The 25,009-nt window shown below is 48.5% G+C and overlaps 1 protein-coding gene across 1 annotated transcript; it reads right to left on the bottom strand.

The window, feature by feature from the left end:
- Nucleotides 1–240: 240 nt before the first annotated feature.
- On the bottom strand, nucleotides 241–23,774 carry LOC141173003 (uncharacterized). Its single transcript, XM_073657621.1, has 2 exons — nucleotides 23,692–23,774; nucleotides 241–2,255 (listed from the first exon to the last, which is right to left on the bottom strand). Exons 1-2 carry the CDS (start codon nucleotides 23,718–23,720, stop codon nucleotides 701–703), a joined length of 1,584 nt encoding a protein of 527 aa, XP_073513722.1. The 5' UTR covers nucleotides 23,721–23,774; the 3' UTR covers nucleotides 241–700.
- Between the last annotated feature and the right edge of the window lie 1,235 nt (nucleotides 23,775–25,009).

Genomic DNA, 25,009 nt, shown 5'->3' with positions numbered 1-25,009 from the left:
AACCAACGATCGCTAGAACGGAAGAGAAGAAACGCTCAGCGTGGCTGATTGATATTTGAAAAATTCTCGGAGAGGATCACAGAAAGTATATAAATCCATACACACATCTGTTTAAGATCGGTGAGGTCTCAGCACTCGAAACGTCAGCAATAAAAACTTCTAAAGTGAACTAATACTTTTTGAAAACGTTATAAGTTTTTTTCATTCTTTTTGGTGTCCATCGGAGGAGGATCTGATATCACAGGTAATAGCCACCCGTCGTGTACTATTATGTTGCGTCGTCTATAACTCTGGCACTCCAGAAGATGAATATGCGAGGTCTAAGTGAACATATCTGTGCAAAGCAGGAAAATCCGTACAAGGTAGGATTGTAAAGTGTCCTATTAAAGCCAACTAAGATTTATGCATTTATGCATGGCTCAATCTTTTACGCCGGGTCCCGTCTCCACGATTTATAGATGACAATTTGGACTTTTAGCTCTTAGATCCACTATATGAACCTGTAAAGGTACGATACAGGATGACACTGGGGGATGACGTTTTGGTCTTCAGCAACATTCAACTCTTGAAAAAAAAGTTTTTCAGAGAACAAAAAAGGTATAAAAATTGTAAAAAGCAATAGTGCAAATAGGAGAATGAAACGTCAACATTTTCAAAAACTACAAACAACTAATCCGGGACTTATGACGGTGAAGTGCGCTCACTGGTTTTCTGCATCCACATTCACCAATACTCCCTTGCAGTCATTTCCATCCTCGGATATAATGAAGGTGTGGACATTTTCCATTCTTCCCTCCTTGCCAATTTCCAGCAGATCAGTATCTCCTTCTTTGATCTGTGGTTTGATTACCATGGTCTCCGAATTTGCATTGTCGGAGCAGGAATCCAATTCTCCTTCCTCCTTCTCCTGGTCGAGCTTCGTGGCTAATCCCTTTCCTCCCACGTCTTCGTTATCATTTACCAGTTTGTCCGCTGGCTTAATGGTTTGAGGAGAAGAAAAGGTTTTGGATGGAGACAATGAAGAACTTGAGTTCTGGGCACAAGTCTTAGGGGCTTCAGGTTCTCCTCCATATTCTATCTCCCAGTCATCATCTTGGGCACTTGATTCATTAGTCTTGGAAATTACTTTTTCTTCTCCACTTGACTTTGACCTGTCCTGAGAAGTCCCTGCCTTGGACCACGGTGGAGAAAAACTTTGCTTGCTTCTTTGCTGCCAGCTCTCTCTGTTCTCTCCGTCTCTTCCTCTACCGTCCTGCCAGCGGCCACGCTTAAAAGAGCTGCCTCTATCTTGGAATCGGTCAGGGCTCTCCTGAAACCTTTTTCTGCCACCACCATCCGCGTTCCACGGTCTGTCCCCGAATCGCCTTTCTTGACCATTGGAGTTACTTTGCCAGGATCGACCTCCAAAGTCGCCTCGGCCCCGTCCTGTCCCCCTGCCAAAACTGTTTTGAGGTCTATTGGACCAGCTGTCTTCACCCTGCTTATCTGCAAACCTCACAAACCCCTGTGAAGGTGCTGAGCTTTGCTTTTCATAATTCGAAGAGAACAGGTTACCTTTATTATTTTCCGCCCCATTGTTTACATTTTGGGCCCATGCGTTTCCGTCTGGCTGGAAAATTCCTCCCAGTGGTGCCGGGTTTGTTACGTTAGTATTAAAGGGTGTTCCAGTTTGGGGTTGAAAACTTGGAAACAAGCTCACATTCTGGCTGGGAGTAGTGACACCAATACCCTGGTTAAAATTTGGCATTGGGTTTTGGTATATTGGGACGCCTTGTTGGGAACCAGAGGGCATCGGACCCGACTGATACGCAGGAAACTGATTCATATATGCCATGGTGCAAGAGGGCGAATTCATGCATGGACCATAGGGATATCCCATGTACGGACATGCTGGGTAAGTAGGTGGGTAGCATGGCATCTGAGAGGGCGTTTTGTAGGCTCCCAAAACAGCATTATTCAGCAAATAGGACAAGGCATCCAGACGTATCGGGACGGTGATCCCCGAGATGGATGATGAGGATGCAGATCGCGTCACCAGAGATTGCAGGTCTAGTGCCCCGCTGGTAGAAGAAGAATGCCCAGGTCTGTCCAACGAGTGAGAGGAGCGGTGGTGGGAGGAGGGCACAAGGGAAGACTTAGAAGTGGCTTGTAGTTTTTTCTCTGCTGCCTTGGTGCTCCCTCCGGGCGAGGCCATACTGATCGTCTCCCTGATGACGCCGTCTTGTGAAGAAGACAACAGTTCTCTTTCTGATGATCTACAACGAAAATTATAAGGTGGTGAGTTAGGAACGCTCCAGTCACCTACAGAGCTGCATTTATAACTCTGGTAAAAACCTCTAAAAATTGTGGAGGTGATAATATTGTATTTTTATCAAGAAAATTTGAATGTGTGGATTTTGCAAGGAATCTGTAGATAACCCAGAAGCCAGACTTACAACCCTTCCTTTGTTATACTCCAGAGCTGCACTCACTATTCTGCTGGAGCAGTCACTGTGTACATACATTACATTACTGATCCTGAGTTACATCCAGTATTATACTCCAGAGCTGCACTCACTATTCTGCTGGTGGAGTCACTGTGTACATACATTACATTACTGATCCTGTACTGATCCTGAGTTACATCCTGTATTATATTCCAGAGCTGCACTCACTATTCTGCTGGTGCAGTCACTGTGTACATACATTACATTACTGATCCTGAGTTACATCCTGTATTATACTCCAGAGCTGCACTCACTATTCTGCTGGTGGAGTATAATACAGGATGTAACTCAGGATCAGTAATGTAATGTATGTACACAGTGACTGCACCAGCAGAATAGTGAGTGCAGCTCTGGAGTATAATACAGGAGGTAACTCAGGATTAGTAATGTAATGTATGTACACAGTGACTGCACCAGCAGAATAGTGAGTGCAGCTCTGGAGTATAATACAGGATGTAACTCAGGAACAGTACAGGATCAGTAATGTAATGTAAGTACACAGTGACTGCACCAGCAGAATAGTGAGCGCAGCTCTGGAGTATAATACAGGATGTAACTCAGGATAAGTACAGGATCAGTAATGTAATGTATGTACACAGTGACTGCACCAGCAGAATAGTGAGTGCAGCTCTGGAGTATAATACAGGATGTAACTCAGGATCAGTACAGGATCAGTAATGTAATGTATGTATACAGTGACTCCACCAGCAGAATAGTGAGTGCAGCTCTGGAGTATAATACAGGATGTAACTCAGGATCAGTACAGAAGCAGTAATGTAATGTAAGTACACAGTGACTGCACCAGTAGAATAGTGAGTGCAGCTCTGGAGTATAATACAGGATGTAACTCAGGATCAGTAATGTAATGTAAGTACACAGTGACTGCACCAGCAGAATAGTGAGGGCAGCTCTGGAGTATAATACAGGATGTAACTCAGGATCAGTAATGTAATGTATGTACACAGTGACTGCACCAGCAGCATACTGGGTGCAGCTCTGATCAGCTGCTAGTCAGTGTGGTGATTGCGGGTGTGGTGGCTGCAGATCCTCCTGTGAGCTCCTGATCTCTGAGAAACCAACACCTCTCCACCTGGGGACCTGCTTTCTCTCTTTCCCAGGGAGGGAGCGGGTTTCTGGGATGAGTGATGGAGCCAAGTCCCAGGCTTCTGCTTCCCGAACCAGGCCGGCGGGGGGCAGAAGAAACCAGCAACCGGCCTGCACATCAGAGGACTCAGGGGTGAGACGCTGCACCAGGAGTCGCAGCAATGTGGCTCCTACTCCCCCCGGGATTGTGGAGACCCCCAGAAGCCGCAAGGCTTCCAGCATGGAGGAAAAGCCTGACAGCGGCGTGCAAGATGGCGCTCCTTCCAGAGGAAAGCTGAGTGCTCACGGAGGTGAGGCCGACCTCCCTGAGGGGGAATGGGCGCTGCAGGGACCCCGGGAGTCTGTGTCCACCTATGCCTCCCGGGTCATGATCCACCTCCGTGAGTATGAAGATGCCAGTAAGCTCATCAGGAGGCTCCGGGAGGAGCTGCGCTGCACAAGCGCCAAAGCTGCGGGGGCCTCCAAACCAAGGAAGGCAAAACTCCAAGCCGAGGTAAAAAGACTGAGCAGTGAAATTTGTCATGAAAACAACACCCACTCTTGGGTCAGACCTTGCAGCTCTCTGGCGCCCCCTTATCCTGCTGGTCAAACACGGTATTGACAGAGGATAAGCACGGGTGCAGCTGCTCTAATTTATGTCGACTATTGTGGCACGTGATGTGACAGGACGTATATATACCACCAGTTCCTTCCAGGAACGTATATATACCTCCGACCAGCCACCCTCAAACCACAATATCACATAAATACTGGTATACTGCCACCACCGATCGCTTAACAGGTGGATCGGGTACCTGGTAGGTAACGTGAATTAGCGGGTGAGGAACGTGTTTGCTCGACATAGGACAAGAAGAAAGAAACTGGTAAATAATTAATGATTTACTCCCAAAAGGTGGGCAGTGTTTACAAAATATGTACAAGATATTATAAAGGAGACAATTTACATGTATGCATAAACAGTTATTAAAATAAAAGGGATAAGTGATAGCAAAACCTGCTTCACAAGGTGATGGTCTCAGATTCTGTGGGAGGGACGGCTCCCCGGAAATTAGAGGTGATTCTTCTTACGCCGCGTGATGTGCGTGCGTGCGTTCGACGTCCCTGAGAAGAATGACCTGAAAATGGCCGATTTGCTTTTTAGTAAGCAGCCAAAACTCTGGGGAACACCCCTTATTTACCTTACAAGGGGGGCTCGGCTTTGCGAGCCCACCCAGCTGCAGAAGACCTAAAAAATCCTTCAGATTCCATATCTTGGTGTGGGGGGGTCCCACATCCAAGAGGGAGATATCATCTGGACCGTCACCAATATTCATGAAGATAGATATTAAATATGAAACCTCTATGACGCTCAGAAGCTCAGAATCCATTATCTCAGTTCCCGGTCATTCCTCAGTTATGCAAGTTATACTATTGTCATGGGAAAAAGGTGAGCATTCAAAAAACGTGGTTCCGATGTTTCTGTCAGACCTGTGCGTGATTAAAATTGGCATAAAACGTTTGTACAATTAAACAATGGGATTTTTTGGAGGGATTTTCCGGTTTGTACCAGCGCTTGCCCTGGACTGAGGTTTTATGGCGGGTCATAAAAATTCCTGGTTTGGGGAGAAGCAAAAGTGAGTTCTATGTCTTCACTTACAAACAGATAGGGGGTGGGTTTTTTTTTTCTTTTTTTAAAACATCTCTCATTTTTTAAAACTCGGGCAAAAATACCTTTTGCCTGACAGCAAGTTATACTATTGTAATGGGAAAAAGGTGAGCATTCAAAAAACGTGGTTCCGATGTTTCTGTCAGACCTGTGCGTGATTAAAATTGGCATAAAACGTTTGTACAATTAAACAATGGGATTTTTTGGAGGGATTTTCCGGTTTGTACCAGCGCTTGCCCTGGACTGAGGTTTTATGGCGGGTCATAAAAATTCCTGGTTTGGGGAAAAGCAAAAGTGAGTTCTATGTCTTTACTTACAAACAGATAGGGGGTGGGGTTTTTTTTCTTTTTTAAAAACATCTCTCATTTTTTAAAACTCGGGCAAAAATACCTTTTGCCTGACACCTCCCCCTTTTTTGACTGCGCTATGGAGGTAGGACCTTCTGGTACTCCTCCAAGCGTATGTCTGGAGGCTCCCCTCGCCGGGACAACCCATCGGCATTGCCATGCTCGCTGCCCCTGCGGTATTGAACGGTAAAGTCGTACTGCTGGAGGGTGAGGCTCCAGTGTAACAACCTTCCGTTGGCACCTGACATGGTGTGCAGCCAACTCAGGGGGTTGTGGTCAGTCACGACAGTGAAGGGGCGCCCGTACAAGTAAGGCTGTAAGCGGTTGAGGGCCCATACAATGGCCAGGCACTCCTTCTCTATGGTGGAATAGGCCACTTCCCTCGGCAGCAGTTTCCGGCTTAGGTACAACACGGGGTGTTCTTGGTTCCCCGAGTCGACCTGGCTGAGTACAGCACCGAGGCCAAACTCACTGGCGTCGGTCTGTACTAAGAGTGGCCGTGTGCCGTCGACCGCCTTTAGTACAGGAGAGCGGCTCAGGGCAGTCTTCAAAGCCCTAAAGGCCACCTCGCATTCATCCGTCCATTTGACGGAATGGGGTAGGCTCTTCCTGGTGAGGTCTGTCAAGGGCTTCGCAAGGCTACTATAGTCCTGCACAAAGCGTCTATAGTACCCTGCGGTGCCCAAGAAGGACTGCACCTGCTTCTTGGTCCTGGGGGTGGGCCAGGACACGATAGCGTCCACCTTCCCAGGCTCTGGCTTCAGAGTACCCCCACCTACCCGGTGCCCCAGGTAGTGGACCTCGTTCATGCCCATCTGGCACTTTCCCGGCTTGATGGTCAAGCCCGCCTGGTGAATGCGCCCGAGCACCTGCTGCAGATGCTCGAGGTGATCCTCCCAGGTGGGACTGAAGATGGCAATGTCATCCAGGTACGCCACTGCGTACCTCTCCAGTCCCTGGAGCAGGTGGTTGACCATTCGCTGGAACGTGGCAGGGGCATTCTTCATGCCGAAGGGCATGACCGTGGATTCATACAATCCGAAGGGGGTGATAAAGGCGGACTTCTCCTGGGCCCCGGGGCTCAAGGGAATCTGCCAATATCCCCGACTCAAATCCATAATGGAGAGATAGCTCGCGCTGGCTAACCGCTCCAGCAGCTCCTCAATGCGTGGCATTGGTTGTGCGTCAGAGGCGGTGATAGCGTTGAGCCCCCTGTAGTCCACACAGAACCGGGTGGTCCGGTCCTTCTTAGGCACCAGGACTACAGGTGAGGCCCACGCGCTCTTGGACCGCTTAATCACCCCCAACTGCAGCATCTCCTCGACCTCCTGGCGCATGACATGCTGCACCTCGTCGGAGATTCGATAGGCTGTCCGCCGGAGTGGGGCATGATTCCCGGTGTCCACTTCATGGACCGCCACTTCAGTCCTGCCAGGCAGGTTGGTGAACACTGCTTGGAAGGGTTTCAGCACTGCTTGCATCGGAGACCTCTGGTCTGCGGATAGCAAGTCGCTTAGCTCTACACCCTCTAGGGACCCGCTGGCCTTCGCTTGGGCGAGCATGTCCAAGAGGGGGTCATCCTCCCCATCCTCGGGCAGGTTGCAGACCGGTAGGACGCAGGTTCCACGTTCTTGATGAGCCTTCATCATATTAACGTGAAACGCCTTCCGCCTACCCCGCTCGTGGTCAAGTGTGATCACGTAGGTGACCGGGTTGAGCTGTTGGTGAATGACGTACGGGCCTTCCCAGGCCGCCTGAAGCTTGTCCTTTGGTACGGGGACCAGCACCCACACCTTCTGACCCACCTGGTAGGTCCGTTCTCGGGCGTTCTGGTCGTACCAATGCTTCTGGTCAGCCTGGGCTTGCGCCATGTTGTCATGCACCAACTGCGTCAAGGTCTGCATCTTGTCACGGAAGCGCATGACATACTCCACGATGGACACTCCTGGGGAGCTCGGCTCTTCTTCCCAGAATTCCCTTATCAACCCAAGGGGTCCTCGGACACGCCTGCCATACAGGAGCTCAAAGGGGGAGAACCCCGTCGAGGCCTGTGGAACCTCTCTGTAAGCAAATAGCAGGTGTGGGAGGTAACGCTCCCAGTCGCGACCCTGGGTCTCAACCAGCATTTTTAACATCTCTTTGAGTGTACCGTTGAATCGCGCACACAAACCATTGGTCTGTGGGTGATACGCACTCGATACCAGATGCTGCACCTGCATTTTCTTACATAGGGCCTCCATTAAGCGTGACATAAACTGAGTCCCCTGGTCGGTAAGCATCTCCCTGGGAAATCCTACTCGCGAAAAGATGGCCAAGAGGGCGTCCGCCACCTTATCCGCCCTAATTGAGGACAGGGCTACTGCCTCCGGACACCGGGTAGCATAGTCTACCACGGTAAGGATGAAACGTTTTCCAGAGCTGCTGGGTGTGGCCAGTGGTCCCACAATGTCCACAGCAATCCTCTGGAAAGGCTCCTCTATCACTGGCAAAGAGATCAGGGGGGCTTTGGGGGCCGGCCCTGACTTTCCCACTCTTTGACACGTGGTACAGGAGCGACAGTAGTTCACCACATCTGTCCTCATTTTGGGCCAATAAAAGTGATGAGACAGCCGGGCCTTGGTTTTGCTAACCCCCAAGTGTCCAGCGAGTGGAATTTCATGGGCGATCCGCAACAACTCGTCCCTGAATTGGTAGGGGACGACCAGCTGTCTTTCCCTCAGCCACTCCTGTTGGGGTGTACAGGGAACTGTCTCCCGGTACAACCTCCCTTGGTCCCAGAATACCCTCTCCTTATCAGACTCGGAGGTGGGCTTCTCAGCGAGGCTTCTTAACGTCTCCAGGCTAGCATCTGAGTGCAGAGCTGCCTGAAACTCCTGGCTGGAGGAAGCCAGAAGTGAGGTTAAGGCCACGTCCTCACTGGGACCCTCTGGGACCGGCTCTGGGTCCATACCTGATCCTGTTATTCCTCTGTCCGAGGAGGGTCCAGAAGGCAGGGCGTTACTTGCATTCTGGGCACTCTGACTGCGGGTAACAGCGGCTATATAGGCCGTCTCCCCGGGGAATAACACCGTCTCATTAGCCTGAGAGGCCATGAGAACTACTTCTCCATCATCCTCCATTACCTCAGGCACAGTGCTACGTATGCGGCAGCTACATCAGCCAGGTCACCTTCTGTTGTGACACTGGTCACTGGCACAGCACCACCTGCTTCGTGGTCCTCGTGCCTCTCCCCATTACCCTTGGCACTGACATTTGCTCCTGCTAGGGGATCCTCAGCAACATCACCCCGCAGAGTGACATGGCTGAGTTCTCCTGCACCTTCCAATACAACAACAACATCATCATCATCATCATCATCATCATCATCATCATCATCATCATCATCATCATCATCAGGTAAAGCCTTGACATTCACATTATCAGCATTAACCTTACCAACCGTATCAGATCGGGGAGGGGTGTCAGGGACATAATAAGCAAACATCCTCCCCAAATCAGTTCCCAACAAAACATTTGCAGGTAGGTTTTTGGATACTCCCACTTCCTTCACCCCACTCCCCGCACCCCAATCAATAAAAACCCGGGCCATGGGCAAGGGGCATCGGACGCCCCCAATCCCAGTGACAGTCAGGGTCTTTCCTGGAATAAGCGCTTCAGGGGACACCAGTTCGGGTCGGATGAGGGTTCGTTCGGCCCCAGTGTCCTTGAGGCCTACAGTGAGAGTGTTCCCCACCCTGACAGACTGAAAGTTTTCACAGGCCCTCCCAACCGGCCCACCCACCAAAAGAACTGAAGCATTAGGCCCTGGGGCCTTAGATGGGGGGTTCTTCCTCTGCTTCTCTGGGCAAGTAGCGCTGAGATGACCAGTCTGGTTGCAGGAATAACACCTGCGGGCATCGGATGCAGGCAGGGCCTTGGCAACGGGAAAAAGGCCTCCGGAAGGTCGGCTGGCAGGGGCAGGGATGGTGGTTGATGGCTTACCCCCTTTCCAGCTGGCGACGACCGGCTTCCGCACCTCTGGTCTCCGGTTGGCCTCGTAGGTGTCTGCGATCTGCGGTGCTTTATTGGCATCAGGTGGCTCCCGATCCATCACGAACTGCCGTACCTCAGTCGGACACAGATGCAGGAACTGGTCTTTCACCATCAGGTCCTTTAGCTGCTCAAAGGTGGTCGCTGACAGTCCTTGGATCCACTGCTCAAAGTTGGTTCTGAGCCCGTCTAACACATCGCTGTAGGTGTCAAGTGGTCCACGTTGGAGGGTTCTGAATTTTTTCCGGTAAACCTCCGGAGTCAGCTGGTACTTTTTTATCAGGGCCTGCTTGACGGCCCCATAGTCTCCATCCTGCTCTCGAGGGAGGGAAGCAAACACCTCTAAAGCTTTTCCTCTGAGCCCTGGAGTCAAATATCTTGCCCATTGGTCGATGGGCAGCTGATACTGCCTGCAGGCCTTTTCAAAGCCTCGCAGAAATGTGTCCAAGTCCCCATCCTTTTCCATCACAGGGAAGTGCTCAGGACGAGGTTTAAAGCAGCTGGCACTGTTGGACTCACGGGTCTGCGTAGAGGGCGACTCCTTCTGAATCCGGGCTAGCTCCAGCTGGTGTTGTCGGTCAGCTTGGGCCTGTCGCTCATCAGCCTCTCGGTCAGCTTGTCGCTCAGCAGCCTCTCGGTCAGCTTGTCGCTCAGCCCGCTCCTGGAATTTCAGGATCAGCTCCAGTCGTCCATCATGATTGTCTGTGGCGAGCTCCTCCAAGGCCATCTGCAGGTGGGGGTCCACACTACCCTGGTTGCGGGTATGGCTGGCAATCACAGGTTGGACCCCTGCAGCAGCGCCATCCGGGCCTTGGCTGGCCGCCCCCTCATCAGGGCTCTGCAGCACCTTGTAACAGTTCAGAAATCATTTGTTCTTTGCTTTTGCCGTGGGGGTCAATGCCTTTGATTATACATATTCCAGTAAGAGTGTCCTTTTTCTGCTGGTGATACCAGGACTCCCCAACTACGACCATGATCACCAAAATAAAAATAGAAAAGAAAAATTGAAGAAGGGTAGGGGTAACTGCTACACATACAGTATTGTCTCAGATCTAATAAACACTGAGTTCGATCTTCAAAACTTTTGTGCAAGTTTTTAGTGAGAGGAATGATTGCTCAAACCCGATCACTAATGTCCTATTATCCCACCGCTTGCCACCAATTTGTCATGAAAACAACACCCACTCTTGGGTCAGACCTTGCAGCTCTCTGGCGCCCCCTTATCCTGCTGGTCAAACACGGTATTGACAGAGGATAAGCACGGGTGCAGCTGCTCTAATTTATGTCGACTATTGCGGCACGTGATGTGACAGGACGTATATATACCACCAGTTCCTTCCAGGAACGTATATATACCTCCGACCAGCCACCCTCAAACCACAATATCACATAAATACTGGTATACTGCCACCACCGATCGCTTAACAGGTGGATCGGGTACCTGGTAGGTAACGTGAATTAGCGAGTGAGGAACGTGTTTGCTCGACATAGGACAAGAAGAAAGAAACTGGTAAATAATTAATGATTTACTCCCAAAAGGTGGGCAGTGTTTACAAAATATATACAAGATATTATAAAGGAGACAATTTACATGTATGCATAAACAGTTATTAAAATAAAAGGGATAAGTAATAGCAAAACCTGCTTCACAAGGTGATGGTCTCAGATTCTGTGGGGGGGACGGCTCCCCGGAAATTAGAGGTGATTCTTCTTACGCCGCGTGATGTGCGTGCGTTCGGCGTCCCTGAGAAGAATGACCTGAAAATGGCCGATTTGCTTTTTAGTAAGCAGCCAAAACTCTGGGGAACACCCCTTATTTACCTTACAAGGGGGGCTCGGCTTTGCGAGCCCACCCAGCTGCAGAAGACCTAAAAAATCCTTCAGATTCAATATCTTGGTGTGGGGGGGGGTCCCACATCCAAGAGGGAGATATCATCTGGACCGTCACCAATATTCATGAAGATAGATATTAAATATGAAACCTCTATGACGCTCAGAAGCTCAGAATCCATTATCTCAGTTCCCGGTCATTCCTCAGTTATGCAAGTTATACTATTGTAATGGGAAAAAGGTGAGCATTCAAAAAACGTGGTTCCGATGTTTCTGTCAGACCTGTGCATGATTAAAATTGGCATAAAACGTTTGTACAATTAAACAATGGGATTTTTTGGAGGGATTTTCCGGTTTGTACCAGCGCTTGCCCTGGACTGAGGTTTTATGGCGGGTCATAAAAATTCCTGGTTTGGGGAAAAGCAAAAGTGAGTTCTATGTCTTTACTTACAAACAGATAGGGGGTGGTTTTTTTTTTCTTTTTTAAAAACATCTCTCATTTTTTAAAACTCGGGCAAAAATACCTTTTGCCTGACAAAATTCAACGCCTGGAACTTAGGAAAGCTGACATCAGGGAGCAGAGTGGTCCTTTCAAAGAAAAACTTATAAATGAAGACCGCTTTAGAGAAATGGCTGATACCAGAGAGCAAAGGCAGATGGGGCTGCAGCCTGAGAGCCAGGTGGATGATGAGAGTGATGATGACCAGCAGGAAGCCCCACCTGGCAGCCTGCAAAGTCACCCGCAGGCCACGTGCAGCGAGCTCCCTGCAGGACAGGCGACAGTGACATCCGGTCGCAGTTCTGCCGGCTCTAGGGAGGACCGTGACAGCAGCGGCCAGGGAGGGGCGCTAATGGCGGAGATTAAGCTCCTGGAGTCCCCAGTGTGCCTCCAAAACTTCCATCTTGGTGACGATCTACCAGAAGAGGCACCTGGGGGCCACAAAAAGGCAAAGAAGACCAAGCCAAAGCTGCGGGCAGCTCCGGTAGCCTCGGCGCCTCTGAATGCTGTTGCCGCTGATCACTTAGTTGAGAAGCGGCGGCAGTGTGAGGGGGCAGTTGGGGCTGAGTGTTCCGGTCCTCCCACGAAAATGCTATTTTGTGTTGGCGTCGCTGGTCCGGAAGATCCTGATGCTAAAGATCAGCGGCGCCTAACTGCAGCTAGAGATCAGCGGCACATTATACCAAATGCCAAACAGCGGAAATTACCGACCGATGATGTGGAGGGCACACATAAGACCGGGGGTGAGGTCGCCTCCAGCTCTATGGAGGTGACTGAGCCCCTTGTGCCTGATGCGGAGGTCAAAAGGTCATCCACCATTGTTACTGGTCCAGCAGGAATGAATGTGGTGGTGGAGGTGAATGAGGATAATTCATTGTCCAGTGGTGTGGTTGCTGGTTTGGTGGAGGGTGAGATGGAGGTGGGTAATGGTGATACTGTTGGGGCTGATGTGGTCACTGGTCCGGTTGCCCCCCCGGGGGTGGCAACACCTGTCCAGAGTTATGCCAGTGTCACCTCCGGGGCAAATAGGGCATCCTCCTCGTCTCCGGGCTTTGGGGACGGCATGTTGCAACGGCGCCTTCTGGAGGCTCTAAAGAAGGGGGAGAGATCACTAATGGTAGAGGGTCGAGAGGTTGATCTATCCATCTGGATAGAGAGGCATGGCCTCGGGGCCTTCCGAGAGCAAAAAGGGGGAGATTCAGTGTGGTCCCTCCCAACAGCCGGGCCAGGCAGTGTGCGTAGAAATGTGGTCCGTCTTCGGTGGAGGGGCAGTGATGCATGTCCGCCAAGGTCTAAAGTTGTGGAGCTCCTGCTGAGGATGGGCTTCAAGGCGATTGACATCTACGCCTTGATACATCCCTATTCCACGCCTGAGTTTGATGTCAGCTTTGTTCGGCCGGAGGGGCTTGAGCTCTTCTGGGCGAATTATGAGTTGGCAAAAAATGAGCCCGGCTGGCGAGACTTTGCCGTTCAGGCAGTGTCTCGCCAAAACCAGATCAAGAAAGTGACCGTGATGACTCGTAACGAGTCGCTTTCTTGCTATGACATCATGACGTGGCTTGGTCGGTATGGAGAGGTGGTGGAGATGCCAAAGAAAAACCGCGACGAGTTTGGTATCTGGTCAGGGGCCTGGACGTTTATGGTAAAACTTAAGCGTTCAGGTGGTACGGTTGCCCACATTCCATCGTCTGCCTTCCTGGGTAGGGATCGTATCCTGGTCTTCTACCAGGGGCAACCGAAGCTCTGTCACAGGTGCGGCGACCCCACACACTTCAGTGCAAACTGCACCGTGCAGAAATGCGCGTTGTGTGGGGGTGTCGGCCATCTTGCCGCCTCTTGTGTGGAGATTAGGTGCCACCTGTGTGGTGAGTTAGGCCACCCATTCAGCCGTTGTCCTCGCTCCTTTGCTAATGCAGTTGAGACCCCGGTGGGAGTAAGCCGTGAGGCCGATTCTGCTGGAGAGGGGACTAGCAGGGGTGGGGGAGCTGAGGGGCCAGGGAAGAAAAGCAATAAAAAGACGCCTGCCCAGCTGAGGCGTCTAGACAAGCGCAGACAGGAGAGGGAGCGGGGCGAGCCCCAGACTACCGGGGCAGCCCCTGTCCTGGATGCCAGTGTTGCTGCTGAGGCCCCGAGGGATGATGAGTTGGATGAGGTCAGGAGGATCCACAGGGAGGAAACTGCCTCTGCTTCAGAATCCTCCCATTATGAAAGTATGGATGAGGATAATAAGCGGTGGCTAGAGCACAAGCGTAAGCTCGGCACCAAAAAGAAGAGAAAGAAGGGAGATAAAACATCTTCTCCCGCTCTGACCAAGGTACCTAAGGAAGGTAAAACCGACTCCCCTCTAGTTGGTCTTTCTAACCGGTTCCAAGCCCTTGATAACATCTCTTCCTCTGAGGAGGAGGCTGAGGGTGAGGTTCCGGCTTCGGCGGAGCTTACAGGGGGCGCCGAGTCTCCTTCTCCTGGGGATGCAAGGTCCTTGCGGGGAGGGACTGGCCCAGAGTCCGGAGACGAGGACGAAAAAAGAAGGAAAAATGTGGGAATGGACACCTCTGTGTCATTAAAGAGGGGGAAGGATTCCTCCTCTGAGGCAGAGGATAAGGGGAGTGGGAAGAAGAAAGCCATCTAACTCAATCACCAATGATGGAAGTACCCACTCCGTTGACGCTGGCGTCCATTAATGTCGCCAGCATTAAGTCAAACATGGCTAGATTTGCGGCCTTTGATTTTCTCAGCCGGGTTGAAGCTGACATTTTCTTTTTGCAAGAGACCAGGCTGCCAAATATGGCAGAGGTGTTTATAGCTAAGAGGGAGTGGAGACTCGGGCCCTCCTATTGGTCTCTTGCGGCCGAGCCGTATAGCAGAGTGGCGGTCCTTTTTACCGCACCGGTAGAATGCCGACGGGTTATTGAGTTAGAAATGGGGAGGTGCCTGATATTAGATGTCCTCATGAAGGGACAAGAGCTTCGGCTCATTAACATCTATGGTCCCCAATCTAAATGGGACCGGAAGTGTCTCTTTATGAGGATCAAGCCCTACCTTTTTACGAGTCGGCAGGTCGTCTTTGGAGGGGACTTCAACACTGTCACGAGGCCCCGGGATAGAGGAGGTTCCAGAGACAAGCTGACTTATGATAGCGTCGCCCTTAATAGTATAGCTAGTGAGGCTCGCCTGGTGGATGTCCACATCCGGCACACCGCAGGCCACGAGGGGTTCACCTATCATAGAGGTAACTGTAGGTCCAGGATAGACAGGTTTTATTTAAAGGAGGAAGCCGTCTCTTCAGCAGTATCTGTTGTTGAGGTGGAGTTCTCCGATCACTGTTTGATTTTGTTTTCCCTGAATGTTACAGAGACCCCCCGGATGGGAAGAGGCTTTTGGAGGCTCAATTCGTCTCTCTTGGAAGAAGCGGAGATAAGACAGTCCTTTGAGGATTTTCTTCAGAGCCAGGTACCCTTACTGGATCTTTGTAGTAGTAAGTCAGAGTGGTGGGAGATGTTTAAGAAAAGGGTGGCGAGATTCTTCCGCCAGCTCTCGAGCCTCAGGAGCCTGGACAGGTACCGCCTGTATCAGGGCCTGAGGAGGAAACTCGAGCATCTTGTCTCAACTGGAGGTAGCCGCGAGGAGATCTCCAGAGTGAAATCTTTGCTAATGAGGTGTCAGTATGATAGACACGCATCTTTGGTTTTTGAGAGGGATTACGGGAAGTACCGCTCGCCCGACCCTTATAGAAACTGCAAGATGTCAGTGAATAGTAAAGTTGTTACAGGACTGGTTGACACTGCGGGGTCCCTGAAAAGATCCAGATCAGGGATCCTGGAGGTCGTCAGATCCTTCTACTCGCACCTCTTGGGGAAGAGGGATCTGGATTGGGATGAGATGTCGGCTTTTCTGGCTGAAGCCGTCCCCGAACCAGGGGTAGACACCTCTCTTGGCGTTTTGACAGAGATGATCAGGGAAGAGGAAGTTAAGTTGGCGATTGAAGGGCTTGCCCTGAAGAAATCTCCCGGTAAGGATGGCTTAACATCTGAATTCTATAAGACCTTTAAGGACGCCTTGGTTCCCCTCTTGACTGAGGTATTCAATGAGTGTCTTTCCTCGGGCACTCTGCCAAAGTCAATGAGGAGGTCTGCCCTGATCATCTTGTCAAAGGGTAAGGACCCATCTTGCATTGAGAATTGGCGTCCCATAGCGCTTCTCAATGCAGACAGGAAGGTTTTGGCAAAGGTGCTGTTTAATCGGCTGGTGAAATTTGCACCCCAGCTCCTTTCGGGGGCCCAGCATTGCTCTGTTCCGGGCCGCAGTACAATTAGTGCTGTACTCTGTGTCCGAGAGGCGGTGGAGCAGGGTAGGGCTGGCCACTGGAAGGGGTACATGCTGTCATTGGACCAGGCAAAAGCGTTTGATCGGGTTAATCATGAGTACCTCTGGTCTGTCCTTCTGAGGTATGGCCTGCCGGGGGGGTTTGTTGATTGGCTTAAGACCTTGTACTCTGGGGCAGAGAGTTTCCCGCTTGTGAACGGTTGGATTGGCAGCTCTTTTGAGGTTGGGTGTGGTGTTCGCCAGGGTTGTCCCTTGAGCCCACTACTGTACGTGTTTGCGATTGACCCACTTCTTAGGAGGGTGGAGCGTGGACCGTTGGCTGGGATCGGGATGGACCGGGCAGCATCGGAAGCCACTCTGAGAGTGGTGGCGTATGCCGATGACGTCACCGTTTTTGTTTCCTCTGATGGGGAGGCAGAATGGCTGATGTCAGAGGTAAATCGCTACTCGGAGGCATCCGGGTCTAAGATCAACCGGGATAAGTGTGAGAGTCTCTGGCTGGGAGGAGGAGATCCTGGTTTTGATCTCCCGGACACCCTTCCAGAACCCAAAGTCTCTGCAAAAGTTCTTGGCGTCGAATTTGGCCAGGGGGATTACCCCAAACAAAATTGGGACAGCAGGCTAGAGATCGCCACTCAGAAGGTGAACCAATGGAAGGGTTGGTCTTTGACCCTAAGGGAAAGGGTAAACCTGATCAAAACTTACCTGCTCCCTTTGCTGATCTATCTGGGCAGTGTGTGCATCTTGCCAGAGCCTCTCTGGACTCGGGTCTACAGTTTGTTCTTTCAACTGTTATGGGGGAATAGACTGAACCTGGTCAAGAGGGAGGTTACTTACCGTACGAGGAGACTAGGAGGGTTGGGTATGGTCAACCCTGTGGTATTCCTTGTGAATACCTTCATTAAGATCAATATTGCAAACCTCTGGAAAGAGAGGGCTCCTCCGTGGGTATTCTCCTGTAAGGGATGGTTTCAGCCTTTCTTCCAGGAATGGGAGACAGGAGGGCAAGTGAAGGATCTCCGCACACCGCATGGACATCTCCGGGCTTACGCTACCGTGGTTCTGAAGGTAATTCGCCGGTGGGGTCTGGGAATGTGGGAGGTCAGGACTCTGCCAAGGAAGCTCCTTGACAAAAGGGTTCTGTTGACCCATTTTCAGAGGCCTCTGACGCTCAGGGATTGCCCAAGTCGGGATCTTGGGGTGGGTCTGCATCTTTTGAATTCTATCAGGATCCCCTCGAAGGTTTGGGACTTGGCTTGGCGCTGCTTCCATGGGAAACTGTGTGTGAGGGACAATCTGAAGTGTAGGAGCTCTGAGGACAGGAACTGTCCTCGGGAGCATTGTGGTACCATGCTTGAAAGCATGGACCACTTCCTGCTTCGTTGTCCCTTTAACACAGAGGTGTACAACAGGGTGGGCGCCTCCATTGGCTGGCCCCGGCTGGCCGGTCTCTCTTATGCGGAATGGGCCTATGGAGCATTCGGGGACCTGGGTGGTCGGGACCGCTGCACCTTATTTCTAGTTAGCGCAGTGGTTAGGTATCACACGTGGAACGCACGGAGCTTAGTATCGACGCAGCGGAAAATCCTCCCAGTGGACGATGTGTTTAGGACCATACTCGGTGACCTGGTGAAGGTGCGTTCTCTGGAGTATGAGAGACTGGGTACACGGAGGGCCGCTCTCCTCTGGAGGGGCTTTTCTTTTAGTGTGCCCTAGTCTGGTCATCTCCTCTCCTGGTGGTGGGCTGCTGCTGACACCATAGATTTTTGTTTTATTGATCAGTAGACAGTGATGTAGGGCTGCGGGCGCCGAACTTGGGCTTTGTCAGTTGTGGTTATTGTATTGTTTGTTTCTGTATATATTGTATATATGGGTTTGGGTGTAGGTGTTAGGTTGGGTGGAGGGAAACGGGGGGAGGTGGGTTCATCTTGTGGGACACTGGTTATTTGGGTGAAAAACTGGCACTGCCTGATCTGTCCTAAGGACGTTGGACTGAGGCATGAGGCGCAGGACCAGCTCTCAGGTCAGTGCCGGGGAGGGACTGGTGGGCTTGAGTGTGGGGTGTTTTGTTTTGTCTTGTATATATTTGTATAGTTAGTATTTATTTTATTTTATTTATTTATTAAAAAAAAAAAAAAAAGAATGTATATATTAGTATGTATATAATTTGTCGGTTATTGTTTATTTTATTGTTATTATTTGTTTGGTAACCAGACCAGATGTCATGGTGTAGGTGGTTATTATTGTGTATATATGTATAATATGTGTGTGAGGAGAGAGGGAGCGGCTGGACCAGTTCATTACATTGTTTATTTTCTGGTTATTAATTTTGTTATGTTTCTGTTATTATTATTGTTATGTTTTTCATTTTTATAATAAAAGATCTACAGGATGTAACTCAGGATCAGTAATGTAATGTATGTACACAGTGACTCCACCAACAGAATAGTGAGTGCAGCTCTGGAGTATAATACAGGATGTAACTCAGGATCAGTAATGTATGTACACAGTGACTGCACCAGCAGAATAGTGAGTGCAGCTCTGGGGTATAATACAAGATGTAACTCAGGATCATTAATGTAATGTATGTACAAAGTGACTGCACCAGCAGAATAGTGAGTGCAGCTCTGGAGTATAATACAGGATGTAACTCAGGATCAGTAATGTAATGTATGTACACAGTGACTGCACCAGCAGAATAGTGAGTGCAGCTCTGGAGTATAATACAGGATGTAACTCAGGATCAGTAATGTAATGTATGTACACACTGACTGCACCAGCAGAATAGTGAGTGCAGCTCTGGAGTATAATGCAGGATGTAACTCAGGATCAGTAATGTAATGTATGTACAAAATGACTGCACCAGCAGAATACTGAGTGCAGCTCTGGAGTATAATAGAGGATGTAACTCAGGATCAGTACAGGATCAGTAATGTAATGTATGTACACAGTGACTGCACCAGCAGAATAGCGAGTGCAGCTCTGGAGTATAATACAGGATGTAACTCAGGATCAGTAATGTAATGTATGTACACAATGACTGCACCAGCAGAATAGTGAGTGCAGCTCTGGAGTATAATACAGGATGTAACTCAGGATCAGTAATGTAATGTATGTACACAGTGACTGCACCAGCAGAATAGTGAGTGCAGCTCTGGAGTATAATACAGGATGTAACTCAGGATCAGTATAGGATCAGTAATGTAATGTATGTACACAGTGACTGCACCAGCAGAATAGTGAGTGCAGCTCTGGAGTATAATACAGGATGTAACTCAGGATCAGTATAGGATCAGTAATGTAATGTATGTACACAGTGACTGCACCAGCAGAATAGTGAGTGCAGCTCTGGAGTATAATACAGGATGTAACTCAGGATCAGTAATGTAATGTATGTACACAGTGACTGCACCAGCAGAATAGTGAGTGCAGCTCTGGAGTATAATACAGGATGTAACTCGGGATCAGTACAGGATCAGTAATGTAATGTATGTACACAGTCACTGCACCAGCAGAATAGTGAGTGCAGCTCTGGAGTATAATACAGGATGTAACTCAGGATCAGTAATGTATGTACACAGTGACTCCACCAGCAGAATAGTGAGTGCAGCTCTGGAGTATAATACAGGATGTAACTCAGGATCAGTAATGTATGTACACAGTGACTGCACCAGCAGAATAGTGAGTGCAGCTCTGGGGTATAATACAAGATGTAACTCAGGATCAGTAATGTAATATATGTACACAGTGACTGCACCAGCAGAATAGTGAGTGCAGCGCTGGAGTATAATACAGGATGTAACTCAGGATCAGTAATGTAATGTATGTACACACTGACTGCACCAGCAGAATAGTGAGTGCAGCTCTGGAGTATAATGCAGGATGTAACTCAGGATCAGTAATGTAATGTATGTACAAAATGACTGCACCAGCAGAATAGTGAGTGCAGCTCTGGAGTATAATAGAGGATGTAACTCAGGATCAGTACAGGATCAGTAATGTAATGTATGTACACAGTGACTGCACCAGCAGAATAGCGAGTGCAGCTCTGGAGTATAATACAGGATGTAACTCAGGATCAGTAATGTAATGTATGTACACAGTGACTGCACCAGCAGAATAGTGAGTGCAGCTCTGGAGTATAATACAGGATGTAACTCAGGATCAGTATAGGATCAGTAATGTAATGTATGTACACAGTGACTGCACCAGCAGAATAGTGAGTGCAGGTCTGGAGTATAATACAGGATGTAACTCAGGATCAGTAATGTAATGTATGTACACAGTGACTGCACCAGCAGAATAGTGAGTGCAGCTCTGGAGTATAATACAGGATGTAACTCGGGATCAGTACAGGATCAGTAATGTAATATATGTACACAGTGACTGCACCAGCAGAATAGTGAGTGCAGCTCTGGAGTATAATACAGGATGTAACTCAGGATCAGTAATGTAATGTATGTACACAGTGACTGCACCAGCAGAATAGTGAGTGCAGCTCTGGAGTATAACACAGGATGTAACTCAGGATCAGTAATGTAATGTATGTACACAGTGACTGCACCAGCAGAATAGTGAGTGCAGCTCTGGAGTATAATACAGGATGTAACTCAGGATCAGTAATGTAATGTATGTACACAGTGACTGCACCAGCAGAATAGTGAGTGCAGCTCTGGAGTATAATACAGGATGTAACTCAGGATCAGTAATGTAATGTATGTACACAGTGACTGCACTAGCAGAATAGTGAGCGCAGCTCTGGAGTATAATACAGGATGTAACTCAGGATCAGTAATGTAATGTATGTACACAGTGACTCCACCAGCAGAATAGTGAGTGCAGCTCTGGAGTATAATACAGGATGTAACTCAGGATCAGTAATGTATGTACACAGTGACTGCACCAGCAGAATAGTGAGTGCAGCTCTGGGGTATAATACAAGATGTAACTCAGGATCAGTAATGTAATATATGTACACAGTGACTGCACCAGCAGAATAGTGAGTGCAGCTCTGGAGTATAATACAGGATGTAACTCAGGATCAGTAATGTAATGTATGTACACACTGACTGCACCAGCAGAATAGTGAGTGCAGCTCTGGAGTATAATACAGGAGGTAACTCAGGATCAGTAATGTAATGTATGTACAAAATGACTGCACCAGCAGAATAGTGAGTGCAGCTCTGGAGTATAATAGAGGATGTAACTCAGGATCAGTACAGGATCAGTAATGTAATGTATGCACACAGTGACTGCACCAGCAGAATAGTGAGTGCAGCTCTGGAGTATAATACAGGATCTAACTCAGGATCAGTAATGTATGTACACAGTGACTGCACCAGCAGAATAGTGAGTGCAGCTCTGGAGTATAATACAGGATGTAACTCAGGATCAGTATAGGATCAGTAATGTAATGTATGTACACAGTGACTGCACCAGCAGAATAGTGAGTGCAGCTCTGGAGTATAATACAGGATGTAACTCAGGATCAGTAATGTAATGTATGTACACAGTGACTGCACCAGCAGAATAGTGAGTGCAGCTCTGGAGTATAATACAGGATGTAACTCGGGATCAGTACAGGATCAGTAATGTAACGTATGTACACAGTGACTGCACCAGCAGAATAGTGAGTGCAGCTCTGGAGTATAATACAGGATGTAACTCAGGATCAGTAATGTAATGTATGTACACAGTGACTGCACCAGCAGAATAGTGAGTGCAGCTCTGGAGTATAATACAGGATGTAACTCAGGATCAGCAATGTAATGTATGTACACAGTGACTGCACCAGCAGAATAGTGAGTGCAGCTCTGGAGTATAATACAGGATGTAACTCAGGATCAGTAATGTAATGTATGTACACAGTGACTGCACCAGCAGAATAGTGAGTGCAGCTCTGGAGTATAATACAGGATGTGACTCAGGATCAGTACAGGATCAGTAATGTAATGTATGTACTCAGTGACTGCACCAGCAGAATAGTGAGTGCAGCTCTGGAGTATAATACAAGATGTAACTCAGGATTAGTAATGTAATGTATGTACACAGTGACTGCACTAGCAGAATAGTGAGTGCAGCTCTGGAATATAATACAGGATGTAACTCGGGATCAGTACAGGATCAGTAATGTAATGTATGTACACAGTGACTGCACCAGCAGAATAGTGAGTGCAGCTCTGGAGTATAATACAGGATGTAACTCAGGATCAGTAATGTAATGTATGTACACAGTGACTGCACCAGCAGAATAGTGAGTGCAGCTCTGGAGTATAATACAGGATGTAACTCAGAATCAGTAATGTAATGCATGTATACAGTCACTGCACCAGCAGAATAGTGAGTGCAGCTCTGGAGTATGATACAGGATGTAACTCAGAATCAGTAATGTAATGTATGTATACAGTGACTGCACCAGCAGAATAGTGAGTGCAGTTCTGTAGTATAATACAGGATGTAACTCAGGATCAGTAATGTAATGTATGTACACAGTGACTGGACCAGCAGAATAGTGAGTGCAGCTCTGGGGTATAATACAGGATGTAACTCAGGATCAGTAATGTAATGTATGTACACAGTGACTGCACCAGCAGAATAGTGAGTGCAGCTCTGAAGTATAATACTGGATGAAACTCAGGATCAGTAATGTAATGTATGTACACAGTGACTGCACCAGCAGAATAGTGAGTGCAGCTCTGGGGTATAATACAGGATGTAACTCAGGATCAGTAATGTAATGTATGTACACAGTGACTTCACCAGCAGAATAGTGAGTGCAGCTCTGGGGTATAATACAGGATGTAACTCAGGATCAGTAATGTAATGTATGTACACCACAGTGACTGCACCAGCAGAATAGTGAGTGCAGCTCTGGAGTATAATACAGGCTGTAACTCAGGATCAGTAATGTAATGTATGTACACAGTGACTGCACCAGCAGAATAGTGAGTGCAGCTCTGGGGTATAATACAGGATGTAACTCAGGATCAGTAATGTAATGTATGTACACAGTGACTGCACCAGCAGAATAGTGAGTGCAGCTCTGGAGTATAATACAGGAGGTAACTCAGGATCAGTAATGTAATGTATGTACACAGTGACTGCACCAGCAGAATAGTGAGTGCAGCTCTGGAGTATAAAACAGGAGCAGTAGTGATCAGGTAGCTCCTATAGACACATTTTAGCGCCTCTGACATTCTAGGCCGCATATAAACAGCAGCAGATCAGTAAGGGGCGGGGCCTGTCCGTTAGACTCCTGGGCTTCCTCACTTTGTAAACAGTCGGAGGCAGTATGAGGCCGCGGTATAACACGTGACACAGTATAGGCCCGACCGTGTGGAGGCCGCAGCGTGTATACCGGCCTCCGGGTGTGACAGGACCCCATGGAGCTTGGCTGCGGCCTTGCAGCCGTTATATTGTCCCGCCCACCTGTCTCGCGGCTCCGCACGGCTCTCCATCCTGCTGCAACGCCGCACCGCGCTCTGCGCCTCTCACAGATCACTCCGCGGGACGCAGCACGCAGAATGATAGAATGGAGGCGGGCCGGTGTGCCTCCGCGGGAGGACTAACTGCTCACATTAATATATGGGGAGGAGGCTTCATGCGTTATATGGAGCAGTTTTGCGCCCTGTGCACACGTGTGCTGTATGTGCAGCGGTCCCTGGAGGAGCACGGGGTGGCTGCAGCTTAACCCTTCACTCACTGGCCTTTTTTGCCTTCATACTTTCAGCAGCCATAACATTTTTTTTTTTTCGGTGAAGACTTTTTATTTTTTTTTATCACTTTATCTTTCTTTTTGTGCACGTCTATATATTATCCCCCCAATATATCATAAAAGTTTCTTTCCCTTCATTTCTTCTTTTTTCCACTGTAACTTTTTTTTTTTTTCCGTTTTTTCCCTCCCCTTCTTCCCAGAGCCGTAACTTTTTTTATTTTTCCATCAATATGGCCGTGCGAGGGCTTATTTTTTGCGGGACAAGTTGTACTTTTGAATGACATCATTGATTTTACCGTGTCGTGTACTGGAAAAAGGGAAAAAAAAAATCCCAAGTGAGGTGAAATTGCAAAAAAAAGTGCAATTCCACAGTTGTTTTTTGGGTTTTTTATTTACCATGTTCACTAAATGCTAAAACTGACCCAACAGTATGATTCTCCCGGTCATTACGAGTTCATAGATACCAAATATGTATAGTTTTTCATTTTAAGTGGTGAAAAAAAAATTGAAATTTGGAAAAAAAAAAAAAAAAAATTGGCTTATGTCACCCTTTTCCGAAACCTGTAGCGTCTCCAGTTTTCAGGATCTGGGGCCCGGTGAGGGCTTATTTTTTGCGCCCTGAGCTGACGTTTTTATTGATACCATATTGGGGTAGATCCAATGTTTTGATCACCCGTTATTGTATTTTATTGCAATGTTGCGGCGACCAAAAAAATGTAATTTTGGCGTTTTTGTTTTTTTCTCGTTGCGCCGTTTACTGATTAATTTATTTTATATTTTGATCGATCGGGTGATTCTGAACACAATACAAAATATGTGTATTTTAACTTTAATATTTTTTATATTTTTAAAAAGATTTTTCCTGTTTTTTTCTGTATTTAGTATAAGCTGCGATCATCCGATTACTTGTACTATACATAGCAGGACTTCAGCTTAATTACACGGGTAGTGTTGTACACCTGTGACAATGTGGCATGTAGCCCCTCACCTCGCCCTGTGCCCACCCCTGTATTACGAATTTTCACCGTTTTT

Source organism: Phyllobates terribilis, unplaced genomic scaffold (genome assembly GCF_046119375.1).
Source record: "Phyllobates terribilis strain yellow unplaced genomic scaffold, ASM4611937v1 Scaffold_12__6_contigs__length_324123572, whole genome shotgun sequence".
Lineage (NCBI taxonomy): Eukaryota > Metazoa > Chordata > Amphibia > Anura > Dendrobatidae > Phyllobates > Phyllobates terribilis.
Note: the sequence above shows the minus strand (reverse complement) of the source record. Positions and strands in the feature narration are given on the sequence as shown.

Coding starts and splice junctions, on each gene's coding strand:
- LOC141173003 (XM_073657621.1), bottom strand. CDS start 23,720: ATGGAGAGCCGTGCGGAGCCGCGAGACAG. Junction 2,256..23,691: donor CGTGCGGAGCCGCGAGACAG/GTGGGCGGGACA, acceptor TTTTCGTTGTAG/ATCATCAGAAAGAGAACTGT.